We start from the raw sequence: 24,601 nt of genomic DNA, 5'->3' as shown, positions 1-24,601 counted from the left end.
TTACAACCCAACGCAACGCCCAGTTCGTGATCTTTTTTCACTTAATTTTTACTTCCTTAAAGAGCGTTTCATCACACAAACTTCGTATACGTGAAGTTTAACGTAATGTTTAGATGTGACTTTACACGTTAAAATGCCGACCACCGATTTAGGATGACCAGGTCTGGATTTTTTTCTGCTTGTTGGTTCTATTTATAAGAGATTCAACACTCGTAAATTTCGAAAAGTCTTTATTAATAAAAATACTTTGTACAATGGCATATAACACATTTAAAGAAAGTTGTATAATACATTTTAACACTATACTTCAACAAAATAATTAGGATGCCCTTCAGTCAACACAGTTTGTTTCTCTTTAAGCCATATTGTATATTATCACAATATATCTTATAATTAAGTTTATACTTAATTTATTCGTTTTTATATAAAATATACACCTACTTACAATAATATAAAATCATTTGGATTTTAGCAACATATATTTCCGCTTATTCATTTTACCGCATAAAATACCTCCGATAAATATTGAACCGAGGATCATCAACGTTATAAGGAAGAAATATTGCTTAGACGGCGACGTCACGACTTGGCTGTAGAGCTGCTGGAGGTCCTCTGGCGGTACCGGAGGGGCAAACTGATGAAAGAGAAAATATTTTTAAATGGAATTATTTTTCCTTTAGAAACCTTAAATGTGGTTTTATGCAGTAAATTAAACGAATTAGATGTATATCAAAGTCAATTTGTGAAATCTATATACAAAAAATTATACAATGTATATAATATAAAGCCTTACATACCTGAGCTGCATTCTTATACATTTCCAACCTCTTTTTGAGCATATTTTTACATTTTGGAGAGAGCCTTTTGTTACTATCCAGTATGGTTTTTAAACAATTTATATCTGAAACAAAAATATTGTTGCTAAATACACTCAGATGCAAAAAAAAACGCAACAAAGAAATTTTTGGTCAAATTGTGAGTGTTATATTTTTGTTATTTTTAGCATTATTTACTTGAATTTTTTAGCAAACTGTATATAATTATATCAACTTTAATTCGAAAACTCAGCTTTTTATAAACTTTAGTATTTAGCATATTATACAGGGTTAATCGAGGGATTGTTTTCTTATCCTAGCTTTAAAACACCCTGTGCAATAATTTCGTCTGTAAACTCTCCTAAAATATAATTTTACGGTCAGAACCATGACTCCTGAGCATTTTTTTTTTGGTCAGGCCAATATATGCTTTGGTTAATTTTTAGGAGCGAAATGAACTTATAACGATCAATGTGTATTTTTTTACGCTGTACTTAAACTGCCGTTAAACGGTGGCTTACTAAAATGCCGTTAATAGGTATGACGTCATTGATGAGACGCACTTGACGGCTTTATGAAATAAAGGAATTTTATAAGGACTAACCAACACTATCCACCCCACCAAATAACCAATTTAACCAACGCAACTAACCTCGACACTACGTAAAAAAATATAAAAAACAAATATAAATTAGTAAAAACCAACCAACCCCACCAAATAACCAACTAACTGTAACTTAACACCCTCCAAATAACCACGCTAACCAACCCGCCAAAAAACAAAAAAAAAATAGATAAAAAAGTCTTGGTCCGGCGTGAGATTTGAACCACGGACCTTTCGCTCACGAAGCATGTTCAAGTTTTCAAGTTTCAAAGCATTTATTGAGAATGTCTCCTTAAATACAATAAAAAGGTGCTATATACAATATATATACAATAAAATAACATGATAAGATGGTATGTTGTTCTTCTGACGAAGCACTCAACCACCTAAGCGAACCCTGTGAACAGGGGGGCCGGTGTTTGCCCTAGGTAGCTCTTTTATTGACCGGGCGAGGACTGCATGTTCCGCTTTTGCTCACACATGCATTGGGAGTATAGAGGCAATGCACGAAGCAATAGCGTCAATCACGGAGCCACAGGTGCTCTTGAAAAATACCTATCGCCAGGGATTACTTTCCGCCGACATCAACGACACACAGTGATTGAAAATGCAATTCTACGGTTCCAAAAATATTTATGTTATGTAAGTGTTTTTCTCGGCTTTATTAATCAAGGTATAAGCTAATAAACTCTTACAAATGATGTTGCAAAAGTTTTTTTTAATAATAACTATAGATACGAGTACCTTTATTGTTTATTTATTTTCTCAGTGAGAATCTAAGAAAAATCAATGTTCTTTTTTTTCGAAAAAACGCTCGGACACGTCGATTATTGATTTCGTTGATGCCATTTTTGAATGATGCCATGAAGCCATTTTTTGATGATATTTTAATGTATACGGGGTTTCCCAAAAATTGAGTTATGCCAGATAACTTCTTGGTTTTAATGGAAACACCTATATTTGTTATTTTATTTGTGGATTTTATATAAATAACCAAAAATCGACATTTCACCATTTTAGTTTGTCTACCTATACAGTGTCTACCATAATGTTGGCTATATATGTTTTTTTTCTAATTTATAGGATATGCGAAAATTTTGTATGGGGGATCGCTCCTGCATGTTTAGTAACTTTTAAAGTCATTATGACATCAGTCACGTAATCACTGTCATGGCGGCAAATTAAAAAAACCGCTATGGAAACCCGAAAAGTGGGGTTAGATGGCAAAATATCGAAAAAAGTTATTCCAAAAAAGTGTTTAAAATGATATTTTAAAACTATCTACAAAATTTGCGACAATTATAAAAATTGGAAAAATAATATTTTTAGCCCTGGCTCCAAGCCTGGTTCTTCTATGAAAATTTTTTATATGGAATTTATTACTGGATTAGCCCAAGTAACTTGATATTCAAAGTATAGCATGCACCACTGAATTATTGGAAACCTGACAAACTGTCAAGAAACACGGCATGGCTACAAAAAATTACCGTTTCGAAATCGACTTTTCTGATTTTATCCTCTGGAAATGACTTCAATGTGAAATTTCGAATTGTTTTACTTTTACACATTGAGTATCAAGTTACTTGAGCTAATCTAGCAATAAAATCCGTATAAAAATATTTTATAAAAGAGCCAGGACTCAAAATATGCCTTTTTCTAGTTTTTCTTATTTCCGCTCCAAATTTTGCAGGTAGCCTTAAAATATAATTCTAAACATTTTTTTCAAATAACTTTTTTCGATATTTTGCCATCTAACCCCACTTTTCGCGTTTTCACAGCGGTTTTTTTGAATTTGCCGCCATGATAGTGATCACGTGACTGATGTCATAATGACTTTTTAGGTTATTAAACATGTAGGAGCGATCCACCAAACAAAATTTTCGGAAATCCCATAAATAAAAATATTTCCCATATGTAGCCAACATTATGGTGGACACTGTATATTAAATGAAAAGGGGCGCCTGGTGGTAAAAGTTTTTTGTTTTTTTAGAAGGAAAAAATGTAGAGAACAAAATGATGTTAGTATTTGGAAGTCGTAACAAGGCACAAAGAAGTTCTACCTTGTTATGCAACAACGTTTTCGCATTATTCGTTAATTTACAATGTACATTTTAATTGAGCGTCCTAAAGTATCTTTCATACTAAACATCATAATTTTATGTAAAACACAAATTACATATCTCCAGAAATATGTAGCATGTGTTTGAGAAATCAAAACACACAAACATTAATTTAACGAAACGATTAAGACTGCAATCGAAACAGAGATCAGAATTTCTCTGAACGGCGTATTAACTGTTTCGACTTGTTGTCAACGTGGAGCAATTGTTTCTTAGCCAGGGCGACTGGGATTTGTGTAGCACTGTTTATTAGCTTTCTTTGAAGGATAATATATCATTTTAAGATTTAAGTCAACAAGAAATTTGAATTTTGGAACTTCAGAATTCCATTGTCAATCACTGTGCGACGTCATAATATCTATTAACGGCATTTTAGTAGACTACCGTTTAACGGCTGTTTAATTACATCCAATTTTTTAATTATAATTACTTTTTGATGTAATTTTTTAATATGATGAGATAGTTTTGGTGACAATTGTCGTGACGTCATATTACACTGCATTGGATATTCTATACTGAATTAAAAAAAAAACGTTAAAGACTAACGATAGAGTCCGGATTTTAATAACGATAACAGAACTAACGATATTAAAGAATACATCTGTAATACTCAAGTATACAAACAGAAACAAAAATTGTAAAATATACCCTAATACTTTGTATTGCCGCCCTAGGCTGCTATAACTGCCTCTACAAGTCCGTTCATACTGTCATTGAGGTTGCATATATTGCGTTATGTTTTCCCATTCTTCTTTAAGGACCAACCTCCTGCCAAACGTCAAACATGATGGGCAGTTCATAGTAGTATATAGTTCACAATAATCACCAAGGCCGCCTTGTCACATTGAAAAATAACTTTAAAAAAGAAATCATAATTGAAAAAATTGCAAATTGTAGTTGGCAAGTTGGCAAAGTTCATTTCGCTCTTAAAAATTAACCAAGGCATGTTTTGACATTATCCAAAAAATTAAATGCTCAGGAGACATGGCTCTGACCGTAAAATTATATTTTAGGAAAATTTACATATTGCACAGGGTGTTGTAAAGTTAGGGTAAAAAAACAATCCCTCGATTAACCCTGTATAATATGACAAATACTAAAGTTTTTAAAAACTGAGTTTACGAATAAAAGGTGATATAATTATTATATACAGTTTGCTAAAAAATTCATGAAAATAGGGCTAAAAATAAATATAACAATTTAAATTTGACCAAAAATTTCTCTGTTGCGTTTTTTTGCATCTGAGTGTAGTATAAATAGCGATTGATGCTGGAATGCTTCCTAACAAATTTTTAGTTTAAAGATACTACTAGTGATGGGCAAAACTGTTGATATTTTATTTTTAGATAACAGTTGAAACTGTTACAGTTATTTATAAAAAACAGCTTAAAATAACAGCTTAAAAATAACAGGTTTCTTTATTTTATTGCTAAATATCTGAAAGAGTATGAATCGGTCACCGCCAGGCGTATTAACGCAGTTGCAACTTGCAACAATGACATGCTCGGTGGTAGTATTTCCAGGGTGTCAAAACATTTCTAAATATCGATTGTTATCTAAAATACCTCTCTAAAAACGGTGGTTGTTTACAAATAAGCGCTGTTTACAAATTGCGATATAAAAAAACCAAAATTCCGCCACTCGTCTATACGTATACATTCCGATCTACCTACGCCTTGCCCCTCGATCCGCGTAGATCCTGAATTGCGTAGCAGTGTACAGGGTGCATCTCACTCGACGGGCGAGAAGCTCTTAGTTATAATTTTACCATTTGCGTTCAAAAAATAGCAATATAAGAAAATGTGCAGTATATTCTTCATAAGTAAACCAACTACACACTAGAGTTCGAATTAATTTTACACTTAAACTAGCGTGTACCCGCGACTTCGTTCGCGTCGAATTAATAATTTATAATGGTGATGATAAAGCAAAGCAAGAATTTCTATTAACATACAAACTGGATAAAATTTTCTCACATTTGCCAAAAATAAGCTTTAAACGTCGAGCAGTTTAAGCAGAATCGTGGTTAATCAATTACTGAACTTTTTGGAACACCTTATATGATTTTTTAAAAAATTTCAAAATATGTAAAAAAACAAAATAAATTATGCGTGTCCAAGCGTTTTCCCAAAAGACTAACCGTTTTTTAAATAACAAATATTGTAATATTTGAGAGGCGTTTTCGCCCTCTTGGAATTTGAGATTCGAGAAATCCCTCCTTATCGAATCTCAACCCCACAGTCAATGCGTTTGCCAAAAATCAGCTTTAAACGTCAAGCAGTTTAAGCAGAATCGTGATTACTCAATGGTCATATTTTATGAAACACCCTGTATATATTTTTAAAAATCTTAAAATATGTAAAACAACATAATAAAATATACGTGTTTAAGAGTTTTTCCGAAAAACTTACCGGTTTTTAAATAAAAAATATTCTAATATTTGAGGGAGGGTTCGCCCCCTTAGAATATTCGAGTTACGAAAAATCCCTTCTTATTGAACCTCTACACCCTAAAGTCAATCCGTTTTCCAAAAATCAGCTTTTTACGTCAAGGGCTTTAAGGAGGATCGTGATTAATCAATGACCAGATTTTTCAAAACACCCTGTATACATTTTTAAAAAATCTTAAAATATTATTCTGAAAAATTTTCAGAATAAATAAATACCTAAATATTGAAACTTAATAACGTACTGAAACATGCAGCGCCATAATATCTCGACCTCCGCCCGTTATGCTCGTAACAGGTTGAAAAACAATGTATTTAAACAACTGATGCGTTATTCTACAACCTGTTTCGAACCTCCATCGACAATCGACCGATGCAGCAGCGTCCTTTCCCACTCCGATTATCTCGACCGCCGCCCTGTTATGCTCGTAACAGGTTGAAAAACAACGTATCTAAAATGACTACTTCTCCAACCCGTTGCGAGCCTCCATCGACAATCGACCGATGCAGCAGCGTTCCTTTCCCACTCCTATTATCTCGACCGCCAGGCGTTATGCCCGCAACTGTTTCAAATAACCTGCTTCTTTTATATCCTATTATTTTTAAGCTGTTGTAAGCCCAATACGACCGTCGACGGCATCGACCGAAGCAGCTACGTTCGCCGTAGCGCATTCCCCACTCCGCTGTCCGTTGTCTCGCCGCCTGTATCGATGGTTGACGAAATAACATGTTTTCCATCCATACTAGTTGTTTTTTGGAATCGCTTCGAGCAGCATAGAATTTCGTGGCGGTGCAGAGAGCCGACTTCGTTTTTCGTTTCACGAGCGGCCGATCTCTACGTGTCGTTATTTTATATCTGTTATTTTTTAGAAGTAATAACGGTTGCGTTATGTTACTTCTAAATAATTGTTATAAAATAACAGATAGTTAAATAACAACCCATCACTAGATACTACAAATTTCAAATTAAAATTTTATAAATCAAAGTTTATACATACGTCGGCCGTTGCCTTGAGGTATGTCACTACAAAAACTAAGCAAGTCCAGAGCACAAGCGCTTTGTAGTAAAGGATCCACCTGGATGTCTGCTTGAGATTCTTCGATCATATTCGCCACTTCCACTTTACATTCGGGCGTCTGAATACGACTGCTGAGCAATGCTTCCTTTAAGCATTCTTCTGTATCCCCCGTGTCTTCCTCTTCTTTCGTTTTACAGATCGTCGATAATTCGTTGGCACAAACAGTCCTACATTAAGACATATAAAGCTTTATCTTTCATGGTTTTAAATTTTATTTTAAAATGAAGTGTTTTTAAAATACTTGATTTTTAAGAAAAACACTCTTTCTTAATAGGTCTAGAAATGGGACGGTAAACATTTCTGAGACGCAGTGATGCCATTTCTACCGATTTCGCAGTGCATCTACCGAAAATACTACCTATATTTTCTACCGATTTTCATTCTTCGGAATATTTTAGTGTCACAGATATTAAAAAAGCATTTTATAATATAATTTGTATTTCTAATAAGTTATATTTTCTTGAAGCACAAATACAACGAATTTTGGAAAGTTTGGTTGTTTTTTTGAGGTTAACCCAGAGATAACCTCTTTACTTTTTACTAGTTTGCACTAATTTTTGTATAGATGTCCCTGGCAACCCTAATTATTCCATTATCGGAGGACCTCCCGATCTTTGAAAACTATAAAAAAGACTATTTTAGGAATAAAGGGATTAAAAAGTCTCAAATTGTTAAAAACGAGTTGTATTAGAAGTAGTATACTTAGTAAATTATCTACCGGGTGCGTCTTAAAAGTGGCTCACCCCTATAACTTTTTTATTTTTCAGATAAAAAAAAACAGATTTGATATGTTAGCATATGACATAAATTAGGATTGATTGACGTATTCAATTGTTTTCGGCCACTTCCTGTTTCACCGGAAATGACTACAACTTTTGATTTTTAAATAACACCCTCGGTATTTTTTTACTTTATTTGATAGAAAATGACATTCTGAATAGAATGACATATTATATGTCAACTTTTGACGTTGTCGCTTATATATCCGAAAACGACTTACTTTTAGCACGTCTTAATAAAAATAAGTGTTAAATATCCAGTTTACCGATTTCAACCGAATTCTGACCTATCGAAAATAAAATTTTGGTAATAGCAACACTGTTGAGACATGGGTAAATTTTGTTCATATCTTTTTAGTACTAGCTCGTGGGTCACCCCATGCCCCCGTCATGTTCTAATATTGTTAATAATTAAATGTTCGTCATGTCGAAATACACTTTAAAATCTACACTGCCTCATGTTTGAGTGTATTTTAAAAACATTTTTTTAGTTTGTTAGAGGTTTTCTGATTTTCAATGTTTATTTAATTTCCTGTTGCTGTAATTAGTAAACCTACAAAACATAATTATTACAGGTATAGTAGTTGTCACATTATTACGTTCTGAAGCCTTTTCTGGCTCTTCTGTAAACTTAGTAGAATAGCGCTTATCAAGTTATTCCCCTAGACCCTTCAATTACTTTTGTGTCAATGTAATGCTTGAAAAAATACAAATAGAATATAAATTGTCCACACAAATTAGAAAATCTAAATAAACCCGCGTAAAAATACAAATGGTTGCAAACTCGTGGGTCATTTAAAAAGCTCGCTTTAAAACTATGATCCGTGGATCAATGTCTGATCATAGGTTCGCCATCACTGGTCTAGAGATAATAACCATTAATTTCAATTGATTACCTACCTTATTAATGGATTCAAGTCAATATTTAATGCTTGTTCTTTGAGTATGGCAGACATTTCTATCTCACATTTATTCGTCAATCTAGATAACTTGAATTGTTCTTTTAGACATTTAATTACAACTCCGTTGGTCTCCTTATTACGGGAGGTCAGCAAACTCTTGCAAAACTTATTAATATCCAGATTGCAGCTCTGCTGCAATGAGGGGTTAAGTTGATAATTCGAATTTTGTTCCACTATCCTGTGCATAACTATAGATCTACACTTCTTGTCAAATCCTTTTTCGTCTTTGTTCTTCTGCAATATCAGACAAAAACAATTAATATGTACAAAAAAAACTTTAAAGATTTTAGTTTCAAACTAGTGTTTGACAAACAGATCGGAAATAACAGGTTAAAGGTAAAGCAAACACCATAGATAAATAAAACAAGTTTAGATTGGAAAGTGCCCATAAGGCCAATGTAAACATTATTTGGCGCTATTCTTGCAACGGTGGCGACCCAAAGCTTTTAATAATTTCGGATCGGTTCGGCTTTTTTCCGGAATTATGTCGCCAAATATTGTTTATTCAAATTTATTATTATTTTCTTTTAATTTTACAAATATAATACAGTGTGTCGCATACAAGAAACTTAATTTGATATAAGGACATTTATGTGAAATACCTATGAAACATTGGAAACCGGCATTATGCCACGATCCGCGATGGTTTTTACAGTTAACAGTTCACAACACAGTTTTTAATGCCACTTTTTCATAATTATCATGAGTTTGAATAAGTAAAATTTAAATTAAACTTACAAGATAGCAATAATTACTTTGAGAATGGACGCTTTAAAAAAAAACACTTTTCGGTATTTTTTCAATGAGGGTTTAAATTTTGAAAGATTTTATAATTTTTGAAGATTCTGACTTTGACAAGACAAAATTATTTCTGTTATTGTTTGGCGGTTGTTCTTAGCAACCGCTATAGCAGCGCCAGATCGCGTACAACGGTCGCGACCCAAAACAATTACATATATTCTGACGGGCTTTCCAATGTAAATTTATTTCCTTTATCTACGGAAACACAGTGTTCCAAAAACATGGCTGATTTCATTCATAAAATATCCGGAGACGTGCGGTGTTTTATGAAAATAATATTAAGAACTTCTATAATATTTTCCGGTAAACTTTATAATGTTTTACTTTAAATGTAGCTACATTTTGTAGTGTGATTTGCTAAAAATAGTAATATTTGTTAGAAAGCGTGTACTAATTGAAGGGTCCAGGAGAAAAACTTGATAAGTGCCAATTTCTTAATTTTAGGATTTTACAATATTATAGTAGGTTTAACTGGTCCCTACAAAATGTATAAATTCTGCAGGACAATAAGTTGATAATTGACAGAACCTGATAACCACCAGTCCGTCCAGCAGCGCTCTCCTGTAAAATTAGTAAAATAGCGCTTATCATGTTTTTTCCCTGAACACTTCAAATATAATATGCATAAATAAAGTTAAATGTATAAAATACAATACAATAACACCGCCACTGGATATTTCAATACTAGGCAACATTTCCACTATTTTGAAGTAGGAGCATAAAATTAGGGGTAGCACTGGCCAATAGGAAAACGTGCAAGAATCAATATCTATCAGATTGATTGGATGCCATGAGGAACTTTTCGGGCGTTGGTGGTTTATCCTGATGATATTGTTAGAAAATATTTTTTTAAAGGAAATCAGTTAGTTAAATAAATATACAGTCAATTAAATAAATATACATCTAACAACAAAAACTACGTTAAAATTGACTGCGTACAAAAATAAAGTGGCGTTAAATTTTAAAGTGGCCTTTATTTTAGAATTAATATATATGAATTATCCACTATACTTACTCGCAAACAATCAAAAACGTTTTCTTTGTCATAATGTTGGCAAAACTGGTCAATTGTTCCCGAGCATTTGGTTATAAGAGCATAATCCAAGGTGTTATCATAAACTTCTTGTTTCTTTACTCTAAAAACTTCCCTTTCGCAATCATCGGTAAGTTTGTTGCCTGCCAATTGCAAACATTCCAATACCTAAAAGATTTAAATTTCTCATATCACCATAAATTTCAATAACATTGGAATACATGTTTAGGAGGGGGTTAATCACCGCGACCTTACAGATCTATTGTGTGTATTGGAAAAAAAATATTGTGCATTGAAGTTTGACGATGAATATCTTTTAAACGGTTAATTTAATCCACTAATCATAAGAAATCATTTTTGTAGAGCAGTGAATTTCCTACAAAACTTACAAACTCATGGTTATTATTAAAATATCATTATGATACGTACGTATACGTTTTCTTAACGCGTTATAAAATTCATAGGAAAAAGAAAGCTGCCTTAAAATAATCAAACTTCAACCTTTAATAACTTTTAAACGGTGAGGTTTACAAAAAAATTGTAAAGACCTTTTTTGTAGAAAATTTAATTTCCTACAAAATAGAAAAAATCCTACAAATAAATAAAGGAGACGAGATATATTTTCCAAATAGACTCAGATGCAAAAAACGCAATGGAGAAATTTTTGGCCAAATTTAAAGTGTCGTATTATTGATATTTTTAGCCCAATTTTCATGAATTTTTTAGCAAGTTCTATATAATCAACTTTAATTCGTAAACTCAGTTTTTTATAAACTTTAGTATTTGGCATATTATATAGGATTAATCAAAGAGTTGTTTTTACCCAAACTTTAAAACACCCTGTGCAATAATTTCTTACGTCAAAACTTTTTTTTCTTACGTCAAAACTAACTGTCACACGGACGCGTGTCGTACACGGTCAAGTTGGCCTTGGTCCAATCGATCTACATACCAAATTCTATTTAAATCGAACGATTTTTTTATTTCATTCATTGATGATGAGGCTTCGTAGCGCACGAAACGCCGTCAAAATATCATGAAAAGATGGGGCTCTTCGAGACCTATCTGCATTCCGAGTTTCAGCCTCTTAGTTTACCCCGAGTTACGACGCTCCGTCTTAACCTCCTATCGTTACCACTTTTCCTGACGCGTCTCGTGTGTCACGGCCTTCAATTTTTACTCCCATCACGCGTATAGAAGTTTCACTTCAATACGATTTGGGCATCTTTTAAACGGCCAGGAGAAAACACGAAAAACAATAGACGATCAAATCAATTTCTTCCAAGGCATCTTGATTAAAAATTAGTGTTTTTAACACAGCCTTGACATTCCAAATGAAAATTTAAAATACGATTTTTTAAGCGAAAATGTCAAAAGTTGCCATATGTTACGCCATTCTATTCGGAGTGTATGGAATAAAATAAAAAATACCGAGGGTGCCATTTAAAAATCAACAGTTGTAGTAATTTCCGGTGAAAGAGGAAGTGGTCAAAAACAATTGAATGCGTCAATCAATCCTAATTTATGTCATATAATTTTTTATCAGAAAAAAAAAGTTATGGATGTGGTGAACCACTCTTGAGAAACAGCCGGTATATTATGATCTTGGCCCTAGACTAGAAAATAATACTTTCTCTATAAATAAATAAAATCAGAAAAAAATCAATCGCGGTTTACTACAAAATGCTTCAAGAGCCCACAAAATTACATTCGCAACAATATAAAAAATTGCAACTCCTAAAAATTGAAACTCGCAGATATAAGGTTATCACGGCCCTAGTTTACAAAATCACAATCGCAACAAAATCGCAAATCGCAACTATAATAATATTGGTTGCCTAAATTGAAACTTGCAAATATAAGAAATCGCAACTATAGTAATATTGGTTGCCTAAATTGAAACTTGCAAATAGAAGAAATCGCAATCGCAGTTTCCTATGACAACCAATTCGCAGGTTACAAATGCGAATTTAAAATGGCTGCGATTGAATCGCAGTTTACGATTTTTTGCTCATCTCTACTCTACACTAACCTGTGCATTCCCTGAGGTAACTTGGCTACAATATTTTTTAATATCCACTAAGCAGGCGTGTTTTAGCACGGGATCGTATTCGATATTTTCTCGCTGTTGAAACAACTGGGCTTTAAGTTGTTGCTTGCAGTCGCGAGGGATCTGACTTTTAATTCCGTTAACCGTGGCATTTAAAACTTGTTCGCTCAAGCATCGCACCACATCGTTTTTGGATTGAGCCTTCCCGCAAAATCTCATTGCATATGGTTTGCAAGCCGCCTTAAACTTATAAGAAAATCTGAAAATATATTAAAATTATTGTATTTGAATTGATCATACAATTATGGACACTGTACAGGGTGGGTCAAATTCGACGCTTTTAAATGGAAACACCCTTTTCTATAGGAGATAGACAAAAACTAATATCGGTGTCTGGAGCTCAATTTTTGCCAAAAACATGATGGTGAAAACCGCATATCGATATCTGTTACCGTTTTGGAGTTACGGGGTGTTTTTCAAAAATATGCATTTTTAACAAATCGCTGTAACCTGTAACTTTTTTGCTATGGAAAATTTTGTATTTTTATGAAAACATTTCCAAAGCACCTTTTTACGTAAAATTTAATGGTTTAAGTATAATTTTTTTAAAATTAATAATTTAAGAATTATCAACAGAAAATTTGATTTTTTATATGGAACACCCTGTATATTTTTAATTTATTGAAAAGAATTTAAAATTATCTTTCCAAAAATATAACACACTTGATATTTTGCTCGATTCCTCTTCGAGATATAGAGTATATAAAAATTCACCCGCTTTAAATAAGTAGGCTTTGAATGGGCCGGCTGTTATGCAAAAGTATTCTAGCTGTGAGCATCAATTAAAACGAAAATAATGTTTGCTATGAGAGATGCAGAATTTTATAATAATTTAAAATATATTTAACCAACATCAACACATTTAAACTATATCTAATAACAATAAAAATAAATAGCAAACCAAGACATGAGATTTTGCTACAGGTGTTCGACATGTCAACCGTCTTCTGTTATGGACAGACGGGGCAGTTTTTGAACATTTCTCGCGGAATTCATTAACTCAGTGGGGGTGAAAGATACCCTCTCATAACTGCTAAGTATTTCTAATTCTTGTCTAGATTATACGGAAGAATAAAGAACCTTTATTCTTCCTCAAATATATCCATAGGATGAGATCCATGGGCACTAAGTCAGGCGGCCTCGACGGCCAACGGCTGGGATCTTGGTTAAAATTTTCCATAGCAAAAAAGTTACAGCGATTTGTTAAAAATGCACATTTTTGAAAAACACCCCGTAACTCCGAAACGGTAAAAAAAGCGTCGAATTTGACCCACCCTGTACAGGGTGGGCCATTTTCGTGTATTTTGTAGAGTTTCCCCATTGGAGGTCCTTCTTAAATGGTTTTTAATTTTTCTGAATACACTATAGAACTGAAGGATGATTGCAAAATTATTTCTATTCTACAGCCGCATTCAGAATCGGTCATCGCGACGCGAGACAATATTTTTTATTTTATACTGCCAACGAGATGTGTTTAAAAAACCGCATCACCCACCGACTTAAACTGCGAACGGGAGACGTAATCGCGGCCGGAAAGCTCGCTGACTCAGGCTTGGGTTCGGCGACATTTACTGTCCTCCATTCACGCAGTTGTGCAGCTCTGAACTATTCAAGAACGCGATTCTCCACTCCATTCAATTGAGTCATAAAGTTCAGAACTGTTTTAGAACTGTTCCGCGCCATATGGAAGCACCAGGCTATCGCGCACAGCTCCTTTCAGAACTGTCCTCGAGTAGCCCAGGGCGTAAAGCTCTGGAACTTCAAATTCGCGAATGGAGGACAGCAATTCAAGATCTAAAGGTACATTCAGGCTAAGAGCGTCGCGTTTGCGTCGCGTCCGCGTGTCGAAATGGAATCAATTCATTTAACTTAAATTAGACCGTTCAGGCAGACAGCGTCGTGTATGGCGTTGCGCTAGCGTCCGCTGAGCGTCGGGGTTCGAGTTCAATGGGGCGGACGCGACGCAAACGCGACTCGACGCTCGATGCTCTCAGCCTGAATGTACCTTAACGGGGACAGTCGAGCTGTCGAGATATTTTTATTTTTAGCGTTTAGCGTAGGTCTTAGCTAGGGTTTCCGGAACCGGAGGTATTTTGCGGAACCGGGAATCTCGGTACCGCGCCTCTTAGGAACCGGGATTTCCCGGTTTTTTCGGTACTGACTAATTTTTGTTCAATGGTGGTGCAGTTCATCAATAAGAAAGCAAGAGATGGTTTTTCAAAGTAAAATGATTAAAAAAATGAGATTTTTAATGAAAATAATGTCAAATTATTAAGTAATCAGTCATGAGAAAATTAACATGAACACAAGTAAAGAAAGAAGTATAGGTAACTTAAATTTCACATCAAACAACATAAATCAACTTAACTGAATTTGAGACAAAAGTCTCCTAAAATATTGAATTAGAAATGCAAATATCTATTCGTCAATCAACAAGCAAGGGATGGTTCTCAAAAGTAAAACCGATAAAAAATTGAGTTTCAAATGAAAATAATATCAAATTATTAAGTCATGAACACAACAACCAAACCAAACACATATGCAGGTAGCTTAAAAATTACATCAAACAATATCAACCAACCTCGAAACCAACTTAACTAAATTTGAAAAAAAAAATTACATTTTCAATTAAGGCGCATTCTCACGACTGGTGTAGTTGACAAACATTTGTTAAGGCGGACTCTCACGACTGGTCTACTTGGCAAGTCCGCCAATATTTGCGTACTTGGCAAGTATCCCCACCAGTCCCCACTTTGTAAACAACATCGGCCGGCGCTCACACGACGTGTCCATTTCAACAAGTACGCTAACACAAACATTGTTTTAATCCTTGGCAAGTAAACAGTATAGTCGCATCGATGGATACCGGTCGTCCCGAAATTGTCGTTGCTCGTGATTCTTTTTTAAGTTCTTTTACTGTACACTGCAATACGATTTCTATGTTCTTTATGTTTAGCCATCCATATGAAGGGCTCATTTTCGTATAAATCCATAAATTCCAAAACAACATCATTTGAAGACTACACGGGAAAACCCAGTTTTGTCCATTTTAATTGGAGCTGAGAAAAATGCAATTTAGTGTTTTTAAAGAAATATGTTATTTTCGGTTGAATAATTAAAAAAATATATATTACTACCAATTCTGAATTATTAATATTGTGAATTATCGCCATATTCTGAAATACCGAAATAAAAATGTCAAAATGCAAAACAAAACAGGGGAAAACCAGGGATGTCCAATTAAAGGTTGTATAAAACCTAAATCTAAACTACAATTTTTTTGTTGTAGGAAGAAAATTAATATTTAAGTAAGTTTTTATTACAATACATAAATTTATAACATATAATACTAATTGCAAGATGCCTGCTTGTCGCCCATGCGTAACTACATCTCTGGTTTTTGCCATTTACGCGTGGACTACTCTGGTTTTTCCTTTGTACCATAACCAAGCTGTAATATCTCTGGGACTAAGCCTATTATTTCTTTCTTTTTTTCTCGAATTACGTTAACATTTGTCTATAAAGTTGTATCGCTATCTTAATTTCTATGAAAATGTTACATATCTGGTTTTTCCCGTGTAGTCTTCATTTGTCCACTCCATTTATTGCTGTGAGAACGATTTAGGTATGTCGCCAATATTGAATTTATTAATATAAACTTGATATTATATAATCTATTATTGTTTTAACGTTTTAAATTATCCACAATTAACTCGAAAAACACTACGAATCGGAAATAAACGGGACATACTCTATAACAGAACAATTATTCGTGCAGTCGTTTTTTTGCGCCTTGGCAAATATAGACAAGGCCGGCCAAGTACACTTGGCAAGTGTACGAATAATCGTGTGATCCTTTAACTCGGGCTATATTTACCGACAGAGAGTGGGGACGCGACGAGTGACCAAGGAAACCGTTCTCACGACATGGCGAGTATATTCCAATAACAAATGTTTGTCAAGTACACGACTCGTGAGAATGCGCCTTTATACTAAATAATAAAATAACATATTAAACTTCAATAATTGCTAATAGTCTAAGAGCTAGCAACGTTTTCGAGAAAGTATTTTAAGACGTCTGGCTCTTTGATATATCTTTTACTATGCTCTCTGGAACAGCATGCGGCCGGTCTGGCTGCCGATACCCGTTGCGTTCACTACTGCGCATCGGAAGAAGATCCTAAATTTTTTTATTTATTATTAATTTAGTCCTATAAATTGTAGTATTGAATATAAATCGAACATGTCTCCATAGCGCAGTGCGTAGAATTTCCGACCACGAACCGATGATTCACAGTTCGAATCCGGGTAAGGGCAAAGACTTTTTTATTTTATTTTCGTTTATATTCTGATAGTAAAGTATTAAATAATTCTGGTAATTTAAAAAAAAACAAATATTTAATACTTTACTATCAGAATATAAACGAAAATAAAATAAAAAAGTCTTTGCCCTGGCCCGGATTCGAACTATGAATCATCGGTTCGTGGTCGGAAACTCTACGCACTGCGCTATGGAGACATGTTCGATTTATATTCAATACTAGAATTTAAACGACTAATAAAAATATAGGATCTTCTTTCAATGCGCAGTAGGGAACGCAACGTTTACCGGCAGCCAGACGGGCCGCATGTTATTCTAGAGAGCAAAGTAAAAGATATATCAAAGAGCCAGACGTCTTAAAATACTTGTTTTTCCGACGTTGCTAGCTCTCGTACTATAATAAACATTAAAGAAACTTCAAAATAACTTCAGAAGTAAGAACAATAAAACATAGCATCGCTACTTATTTAGGAGAGTTTGATTTCGACCGCTAGAAAGTATCAAAAGTCTTCCGCACGTAACAAAATATATGTTTTTAATTATTATTACCGAGTCCCGAAAGAACCGAGAATTAATAATTTCGAGTCCCGGTTCTTTGACGTCTCAAAAGAACCCGGAAATCCCGGTTCTGAACCCTAGTCTTAGCGTTATCTATAAAGGTCGAATATACACATTAAATAACTGAAATTGAATTTAATTATTTGAAAAAATTTACTGAGAATTTTAATTTAATCGGAGATATCAGTGACTTCTTTAAATAAAAAGATATTACAATATTTTGAAGGGATACGACGGACCCGCATCAATGGAAGCTTTGCCGCTGGTGTGTAACATCTTAAAAAATAACACAGTAATGTAAAAACTGCATCTACCTTTACTTATAAACGAGAAACCCTGCAAAACACACGAAAATGGGACACCTTGTACATTCCTACTATTAATTTACCTATAATCCTTCAGTGAAATAATTTGAAAATGTTCAATACTAGCTCGACACGCTGGATTTCCCCTGACAACAGGATCATTCTTATGGGATATCAAACACTCCATAACATCTCCTTCATCGTTCCTTGCCTCCTGGTTACATACAGTGTCAATAATCTTCGAACAAAATTTACTTATATAGGGATTAGTGTCCGCGTGTTCAGCTTGGTACTCCGTAAACATTCTAATCTTTTTCTGGCAGTCTTCATCCAAATTGCTGTAATTATCTTGAAGACACTGCATCTCCTCGCCCTTCTTCACTTTGTCGTGACAGAACGTGCCCAGATCTGTCAAACAGGATTCCTCAATCGTCGGTTCTAAATCCACGCTCACCGCCCGCTGTCGCATTATTCTTCTAACGTTTTGCAGACACGACTTTTCCAAGCGCATATCCTTATCGTCAGGATCAATATATCTGAAAATCGAATATCGCCTGTTTAGGCCAGTAAGCGAGGGTTTTAGGGTCCGAATTCTGAACACCTGCACCGATTGACGTGAAATTTTAACAACGAATAAAGATATACCGGGTGCGTCTCAAAAGTGGCTCACCCCCTATAACTTTTTTATTTTTTCAGATAAAACAACGAGATTTGATATGTTAGTACATGACATAAATTGGGATTGATTGACATATTTAATTGTTTTTGGTCACCTCCGGTTTCACCGGAAATGACTACAACTTTTGATTTTTAAATGGCACCCTCGGTATTTTTTTACTTTATTCGATAGAAAATGACACTCTAAATAGAATAACATATTGTATGTCAACTTTTGACATTTTAGCATATCGTTTTATTTGAAATTATAACATGCGGTTCATAACGACAATTTGACTCGAAATATCAAGTGTGTGGTATCGAATTATTCGTAAAAAAATGCTTTTTCCAAATATACTAATGGGCCACCCCCGTTCCATTTGAAAAAATTGAGATATGATTAAAAATACAATTTAAGCATCTTTGAACCGATCAGGACGAATGAAATCTATTTTTCCAAGGCTCCTTGATTAAAAATTAGTGTTTTTAACACGGCCATGGCACTCTGGATTGAAATTTAAAATACAATTTGTTTTTGAATGAATATGCCAAAAGTTGACATATGATATGTCATTCGAATCAGAGTGTCATTTTCTATCGAATAAAGTAAAAAAATACCGAGGGTGCCATTTAAAAATCAAAAGTTGTAGTCATTTCCGATGAAACAGGAAGTGACTGAAAACAATTGAATACGTCAATCAATCTTAATTTATGTCATATACTAACATACCAAATCTCGTTTTTCTATCTGAAAAAATAAAAAAGTTATAAGGGTGAGCCACTTTTGCGACGCACCCGGTATATAAGAAACAAAAGTTACACAGTAGCGATGTGTGCTTTCACCCTGGGAGTGAGTACAACCCCTTCTCGGTGGTGAAAAATAAATCACCCCTTTTAATGGCAATAATCAATAAAGGGATGAATTCTAAGCAAAAAATGTTTTATAACATTGTTTCGATGGTGGTTAACTGTTATGTTCCTAGTTATTGTCAAGAATTACAATGAAGATGCTCAAATCAATTCCCTAAATATCAGTCGTTTTTTTAATCGTACGATCCTGGGTGTCTGAAATTAGTGATGATAGTGTTATAGGATCTTGAACAAATTGCATATGTAAACGTTTTTATATCCAGTTTTTGAGACCCTAATACTGCCATCTCCAGTTTCAGACACATTATAAAAATAAATAATAATCAAACAAGTAACTAAAATGGTTTAATTTGAATTCCCGCCTGTTTTGTAATACTTCTTTACTAAGGACACCAGACGGCGCTACGGGCAGCTTAATCTTGGAAATATACTGTCAGTTGCCTATCTATTTCAGTATATACCGGGTGCGTCTCAAAAGTGGCTCACCCCTATAACTTTTTTATTTTTTTTAGATAAAAACACGAGATTTGGTATGTTAGTATATGACATAAATTAGGATTGATTGACGTATTCAATTCTTTTCAGCCATTTCCTGTTTCACCGAAAATGACTACAACTTTTAATTTGCAAAGGGCATCCTTGGTATTTTTTTACTTTATTTTTTTATTGAATAGAAAATGACACTTTGAATAGAATGACATATCATATGTCACCTTTTGACATATTCTCTTAAAACAAAATTCTATTTTAAATTTCAATCTAGAGTGCCATGGCTATGTTAAAAACACTAATTATTAATCAAGAGTCTTGGAAAAATAGGTTTAATCATCTAATGTTTTTAGTGTGTTGTCCTGGCCAGTTAGAAAATGCTGAAATCGTATTTTTAATCATATCTCAATTTTTAGGGGAACGGGAGTGGCTCATTATTCATTAGCATATTTCGAAAAAACATTTTTTTTACAAATAATTTGATACCAGACATTGTAGTCATTTCCGGTGAAACAGAAAGTGACCAAAAACAATTGAAGACGTCAATCAATCTTAATTTATGTCATATACTAACATACCAAATATCGTTCTGTAATCTGAAAAAATAAAAAGTTATAGGGGTGAGCCATTTTTGAGATGCACCCAATATATATTTTTTACCTATGGGCATACTACTATATTTTTATTATTTTTTGTATTACGGGATTAACATAATAAACAACTTTTAACACATTTGTTGCCGTGTGGGACAAACTGTATATAAATAAGAGATTTTTTATTCATTGTTAATAATTAATATAATAATTATTTACTAAATAGACTTATATATAATATAAATTATTAAATGTTTCACGACTATTATTGAACTCCATAGCCAAGTACAATTAGTTTATTAAATTTAAAATAAATTAATGTTGGCGTAAATAGCTAAATATTTCTTCGATATTGTTGTATTCCGTCTTGAATTCAAGATATTTAAAAACTGTAAATAGTTGTTATATAATAAAAACAAAGAAAAAGGTAACTCCGCGGAAAACGTTTGTTTTTTTAGACAAATCTAATCTCACGGGCAGATCCGCGGACTTGGCCTGTAACAGGCTTAGTCCGCCAAAGACTTGGTCTGGCCCACAAACGCAAAGATTTCATCCAAAAGCCAGATCTTCTGGTGTATGGGGGGCTATTCATTCTAATAAATCAGTCCATGTAGATACACTTTTAAAAAGTTTGTATTAAGCAAATTTCAGTAGTAATTTCTGTGTGACTCAATAGTAACTCTATTTAGAAAAATATTTTTATTTATCTAAATAGTATAAAGCTACCATACTGATTGGGGATCAAACCTGGTATCTCGCGCAGCAGGTAGAAACACCACTGTGCCAAGGGCACCACCTGATCTTTACAATATAAAAAATATTAATTTTTTTACATTATAAAAAAGTTACCTGTATAAACAAGACAAGACATCAGGCCCGTAATTTGAATCTACTTCATTTTCCCAATTAGTAGTAACCTTACATAACCTCGATGCATCAGATCTGCAAGCTTTATATAATTGTGGGTCCAACTCAAATCTTCTCGAGATAAAATATTGAATCTGAATAAGAGCATCTTCACAATCCTCTTTCATGTGATCTGAACCTATAATTTTTTATATTATCAAATGTTGTCCATTTTATGAAATGTTGAATATTTAATCTACATATAAAAATATATATTATGTACCTATATTATCCATTAAACAATTCATTACTCTAGCTTCACCACTGTTAATATCTTTACAAACAGTGGAAACCACTGGTGCACAGGCATTATGTAAGATTGGATCCACTTTCCAATTTTCTCCAACATCGGATCTTTTTACTAATGATTCTAGCTATGATTACAAAATATAATTAAGTGTTTGCTAATAAAAAACAGTAGTAGCAACTTACAGCAAGTTTACATTTTTTATCAAAGTTACCTCCCCTAGACCTTTCGTCCTTTTGTCTAGCATACTTCATTAAGCAATGAATTGTAACACCACCAGTCTCCAAACCATTACAGTACACTGCAATTTCCCTCTTACAATCATCAACAATCTCTGGTGATAATCTGTAATCTTCCATTAACATTCTACGGTGCTCGACTAATTCTGCCTCACAGTCAGATGAAATTTTACTGCCATTTCTAGCAATATTTTCAAGACATAAAAGAATCTGTGCTAAACGTATAGTTCTATCACTTGATGTTTGTTTGCGGCAATGAGATTTTTTAATATCCTCTCGGCAAGACCTCATGAGACCTTTACTTACTCTGTAATCTTGAGAAATCAGTGTTTCCCTTCTAATTAAACTTTCTTTGCATTTTTTACTCAGTCTCTGAGGATCTTGTCTGGCAAGGCAATGGAATACTTGTCCACTACCTGCAGGAAATTGTGGGCAATACCTCGAGTAATCTTCTCTACAATCTAGATACAACTGTTGATCAAGTTTTATATTATCAGACTGCAGCTCTGAAAGTCGGAAAACTTCTCGTTTACAATTATCAGATACTCGTAAAATATTACTTTGTAAACAAGCTATAGTATTAATTTGTGATATTCCTTGAGAAGTAATACTACCACATTTAAGTTCTTCAACATCTTTCTCGCATTCTTTTAAAAATGTTGCCAAAAATTTATAATCGGTAAATGCAACATTCTCAATTCTTCTAATAATATCTTGACAATTTGAATTTACAATATTTTCTTTGGCATTTGCCAAACATTTAAAGTAACCTTCATCTCCTTTATTACAATTCAAACTATCCATATCACTCTTACAAACCAATAATCTACTATCATCTTTAATAAGATTGTTTGTGTGCTCCCAGATTATATGTTGGCATTCGGTCTCTAGAGAAGCTAAGTCATTTGGATGTAAAGAATGGAGACATTCCAAAATTGGCAAATCATCATTTTGTGTAACCTGTTCGCAAAATCTTTTGGCATTTCTACAGCTTGGTTCGTCAAATATTGTTTTTCTGGACCCTCGTTTAAGTCTCAATTGTAAATCATTTGGTACTTCACAAATCACTTGAATATAAACATTCATAAAACACAATAAAATAAAAAAGATGGTCATGACTTTGTCTGGTAGTTACTTTACAATCCTCCAATACACTTAAACATTAAATAGTTTTTTATAGCATTACAAGAGCTTCGAACCGGAATTTGTTATTTGAAAATGAAGGAAGTACAAGTTATGACGGCAAACATTTGTCAAAGTCAATGTCAAAGTAATTTTAGATGTCAAAATTGACGTACTTATTTTCAAATGACATTTAGAGCAAACTTCTCTACATTCCATTTCTAGCCACAGAATAACATACCATCTACTTCAATATCTGTCCAATATGACGGCATTAGTTCAAAAGAACTATTCAGTCAAAGAGTAACTTATCTTATCTACTCTTTGATTCAGTTCTAGAAGTCAAATAGGTATGATATTGTATTTTGTATCATGATCATGTATCATGATATTCATCATCATCATCATCACGCAGCCCCCTTTCACGTCCATAGTTGAACATAGGGAATAAAGAACTTGAGGTGAGGAAAAACGCGATTTTTTGTAAAATAAGCGAGAAAAATTTTCTAACCTCAAAAATATTTTCATAGCTTTTCGTGCAATAGTTTTTAAGAAAATCAATGAATATATAAAATATATATAAAATACCAAAAAAACACCAGAGACTAACCAACGCGATCAAAATACGCCTACGGCGTATTTTGATCGCCGTTACCAACAACTCTAAATAAATAAAAAATGTACAAGGGTAGCGTAAATTTAAAAGCGTCCATGTTCCCGGTATGAGCATGCGCGTTAGAGCAACAAGACGCCATCCGTCAATCGGAACGTAAATATTAGAGTTTTGTATTTTTTTCTTTTCATAATAAAACCAAAAAATAATTTATTCACATATATTTATTTGAAATATGGAACAACGTGACTAAATAAATATAAAAATATAGAGGATTGTATTGTTTCAATACCAATTAGTTAATTATATGCACTTTTAACGTAAATTAGTTAAGGTATAAGCATGACTTACAGTAATTTGTAAATAAACACACGCATTCGCAAACTTCAAGGACAGAAAACGGACACAGGAACATGAAAACGGGAGCCTTATACAAAAACCTGAAAACAGAAAAACAATTTTTTTATACAAAAATTAACAATGTAAAAATATCAATAGGTATAAAATATAAATAAACTGTTTAAAAAAAGCGTCCATTATTCCCAAAGAACCTGGCTTATAAATCAAAAAGATGCAAAAAGAGACTTTTAGTCGGATAACATAATCAGATTATCAGTCCGATTTATTGCTTTATTGACAATAAATCGCACATACTGGAGATAACTAATGTTGGCTATAGTTAAAAATGATCTTACCTTGCTGTAAATTGTTTCCATTTTCAAAAAAATCGCCGATCAAAGAGATTATAACACCATTTTCTTGCATCTAAAAAATGTAAAAACAGTGTTTATTTACTACCTATTTTTGATATACATGGGACATACCTACTACTGCAGAAACGTCATTTTCTCCAGGATTCTTCATGTAATTTATATTTTATATACTTTATTACCTTTATATTTATAAATTTCAGCCGAAATATTAAATTGAAC

At 33.5% G+C, this 24,601-nt stretch overlaps 1 protein-coding gene across 1 annotated transcript; it reads right to left on the bottom strand.

Moving 5' to 3' along the window:
• Positions 1 to 212: 212 nt before the first annotated feature.
• Positions 213 to 23,211, bottom strand: LOC115877550 (Golgi apparatus protein 1). The gene is made up of 10 exons (XM_030893786.1): positions 21,881 to 23,211; positions 21,672 to 21,822; positions 21,392 to 21,587; positions 18,017 to 18,469; positions 12,672 to 12,948; positions 10,622 to 10,807; positions 8,744 to 9,039; positions 6,984 to 7,231; positions 798 to 901; positions 213 to 634 (listed from the first exon to the last, which is right to left on the bottom strand). The coding sequence occupies exons 1-10, from the start codon at positions 23,048 to 23,050 to the stop codon at positions 458 to 460; spliced, it is 3,258 nt and encodes a 1,085-aa protein (XP_030749646.1). The 5' UTR covers positions 23,051 to 23,211; the 3' UTR covers positions 213 to 457.
• Between the last annotated feature and the right edge of the window lie 1,390 nt (positions 23,212 to 24,601).

The sequence above is a fragment of the Sitophilus oryzae genome, unplaced genomic scaffold (assembly GCF_002938485.1).
Source record: "Sitophilus oryzae breed Bouriz unplaced genomic scaffold, Soryzae_2.0 scaffold_1494_pilon_pilon, whole genome shotgun sequence".
NCBI lineage: Eukaryota > Metazoa > Arthropoda > Insecta > Coleoptera > Curculionidae > Sitophilus > Sitophilus oryzae.
This window is presented reverse-complemented; position numbering and strand designations above follow the sequence as displayed.

Bases quoted from the DNA above. Each gene is read 5' to 3' on its own strand.
- LOC115877550 (XM_030893786.1), bottom strand. From the start codon at position 23,050: ATGACCATCTTTTTTATTTTATTGTGTTTTATGAATGTTTATATTCAA. The intron at 21,823-21,880 runs GTAAGTTGCTAC...TTGTAATCATAG, and splicing joins ATAAAAAATGTAAACTTGCT to CTAGAATCATTAGTAAAAAG. The intron at 10,808-12,671 runs GTTAGTGTAGAG...TAAATCTTTTAG, and splicing joins TTACCTCAGGGAATGCACAG to GTATTGGAATGTTTGCAATT.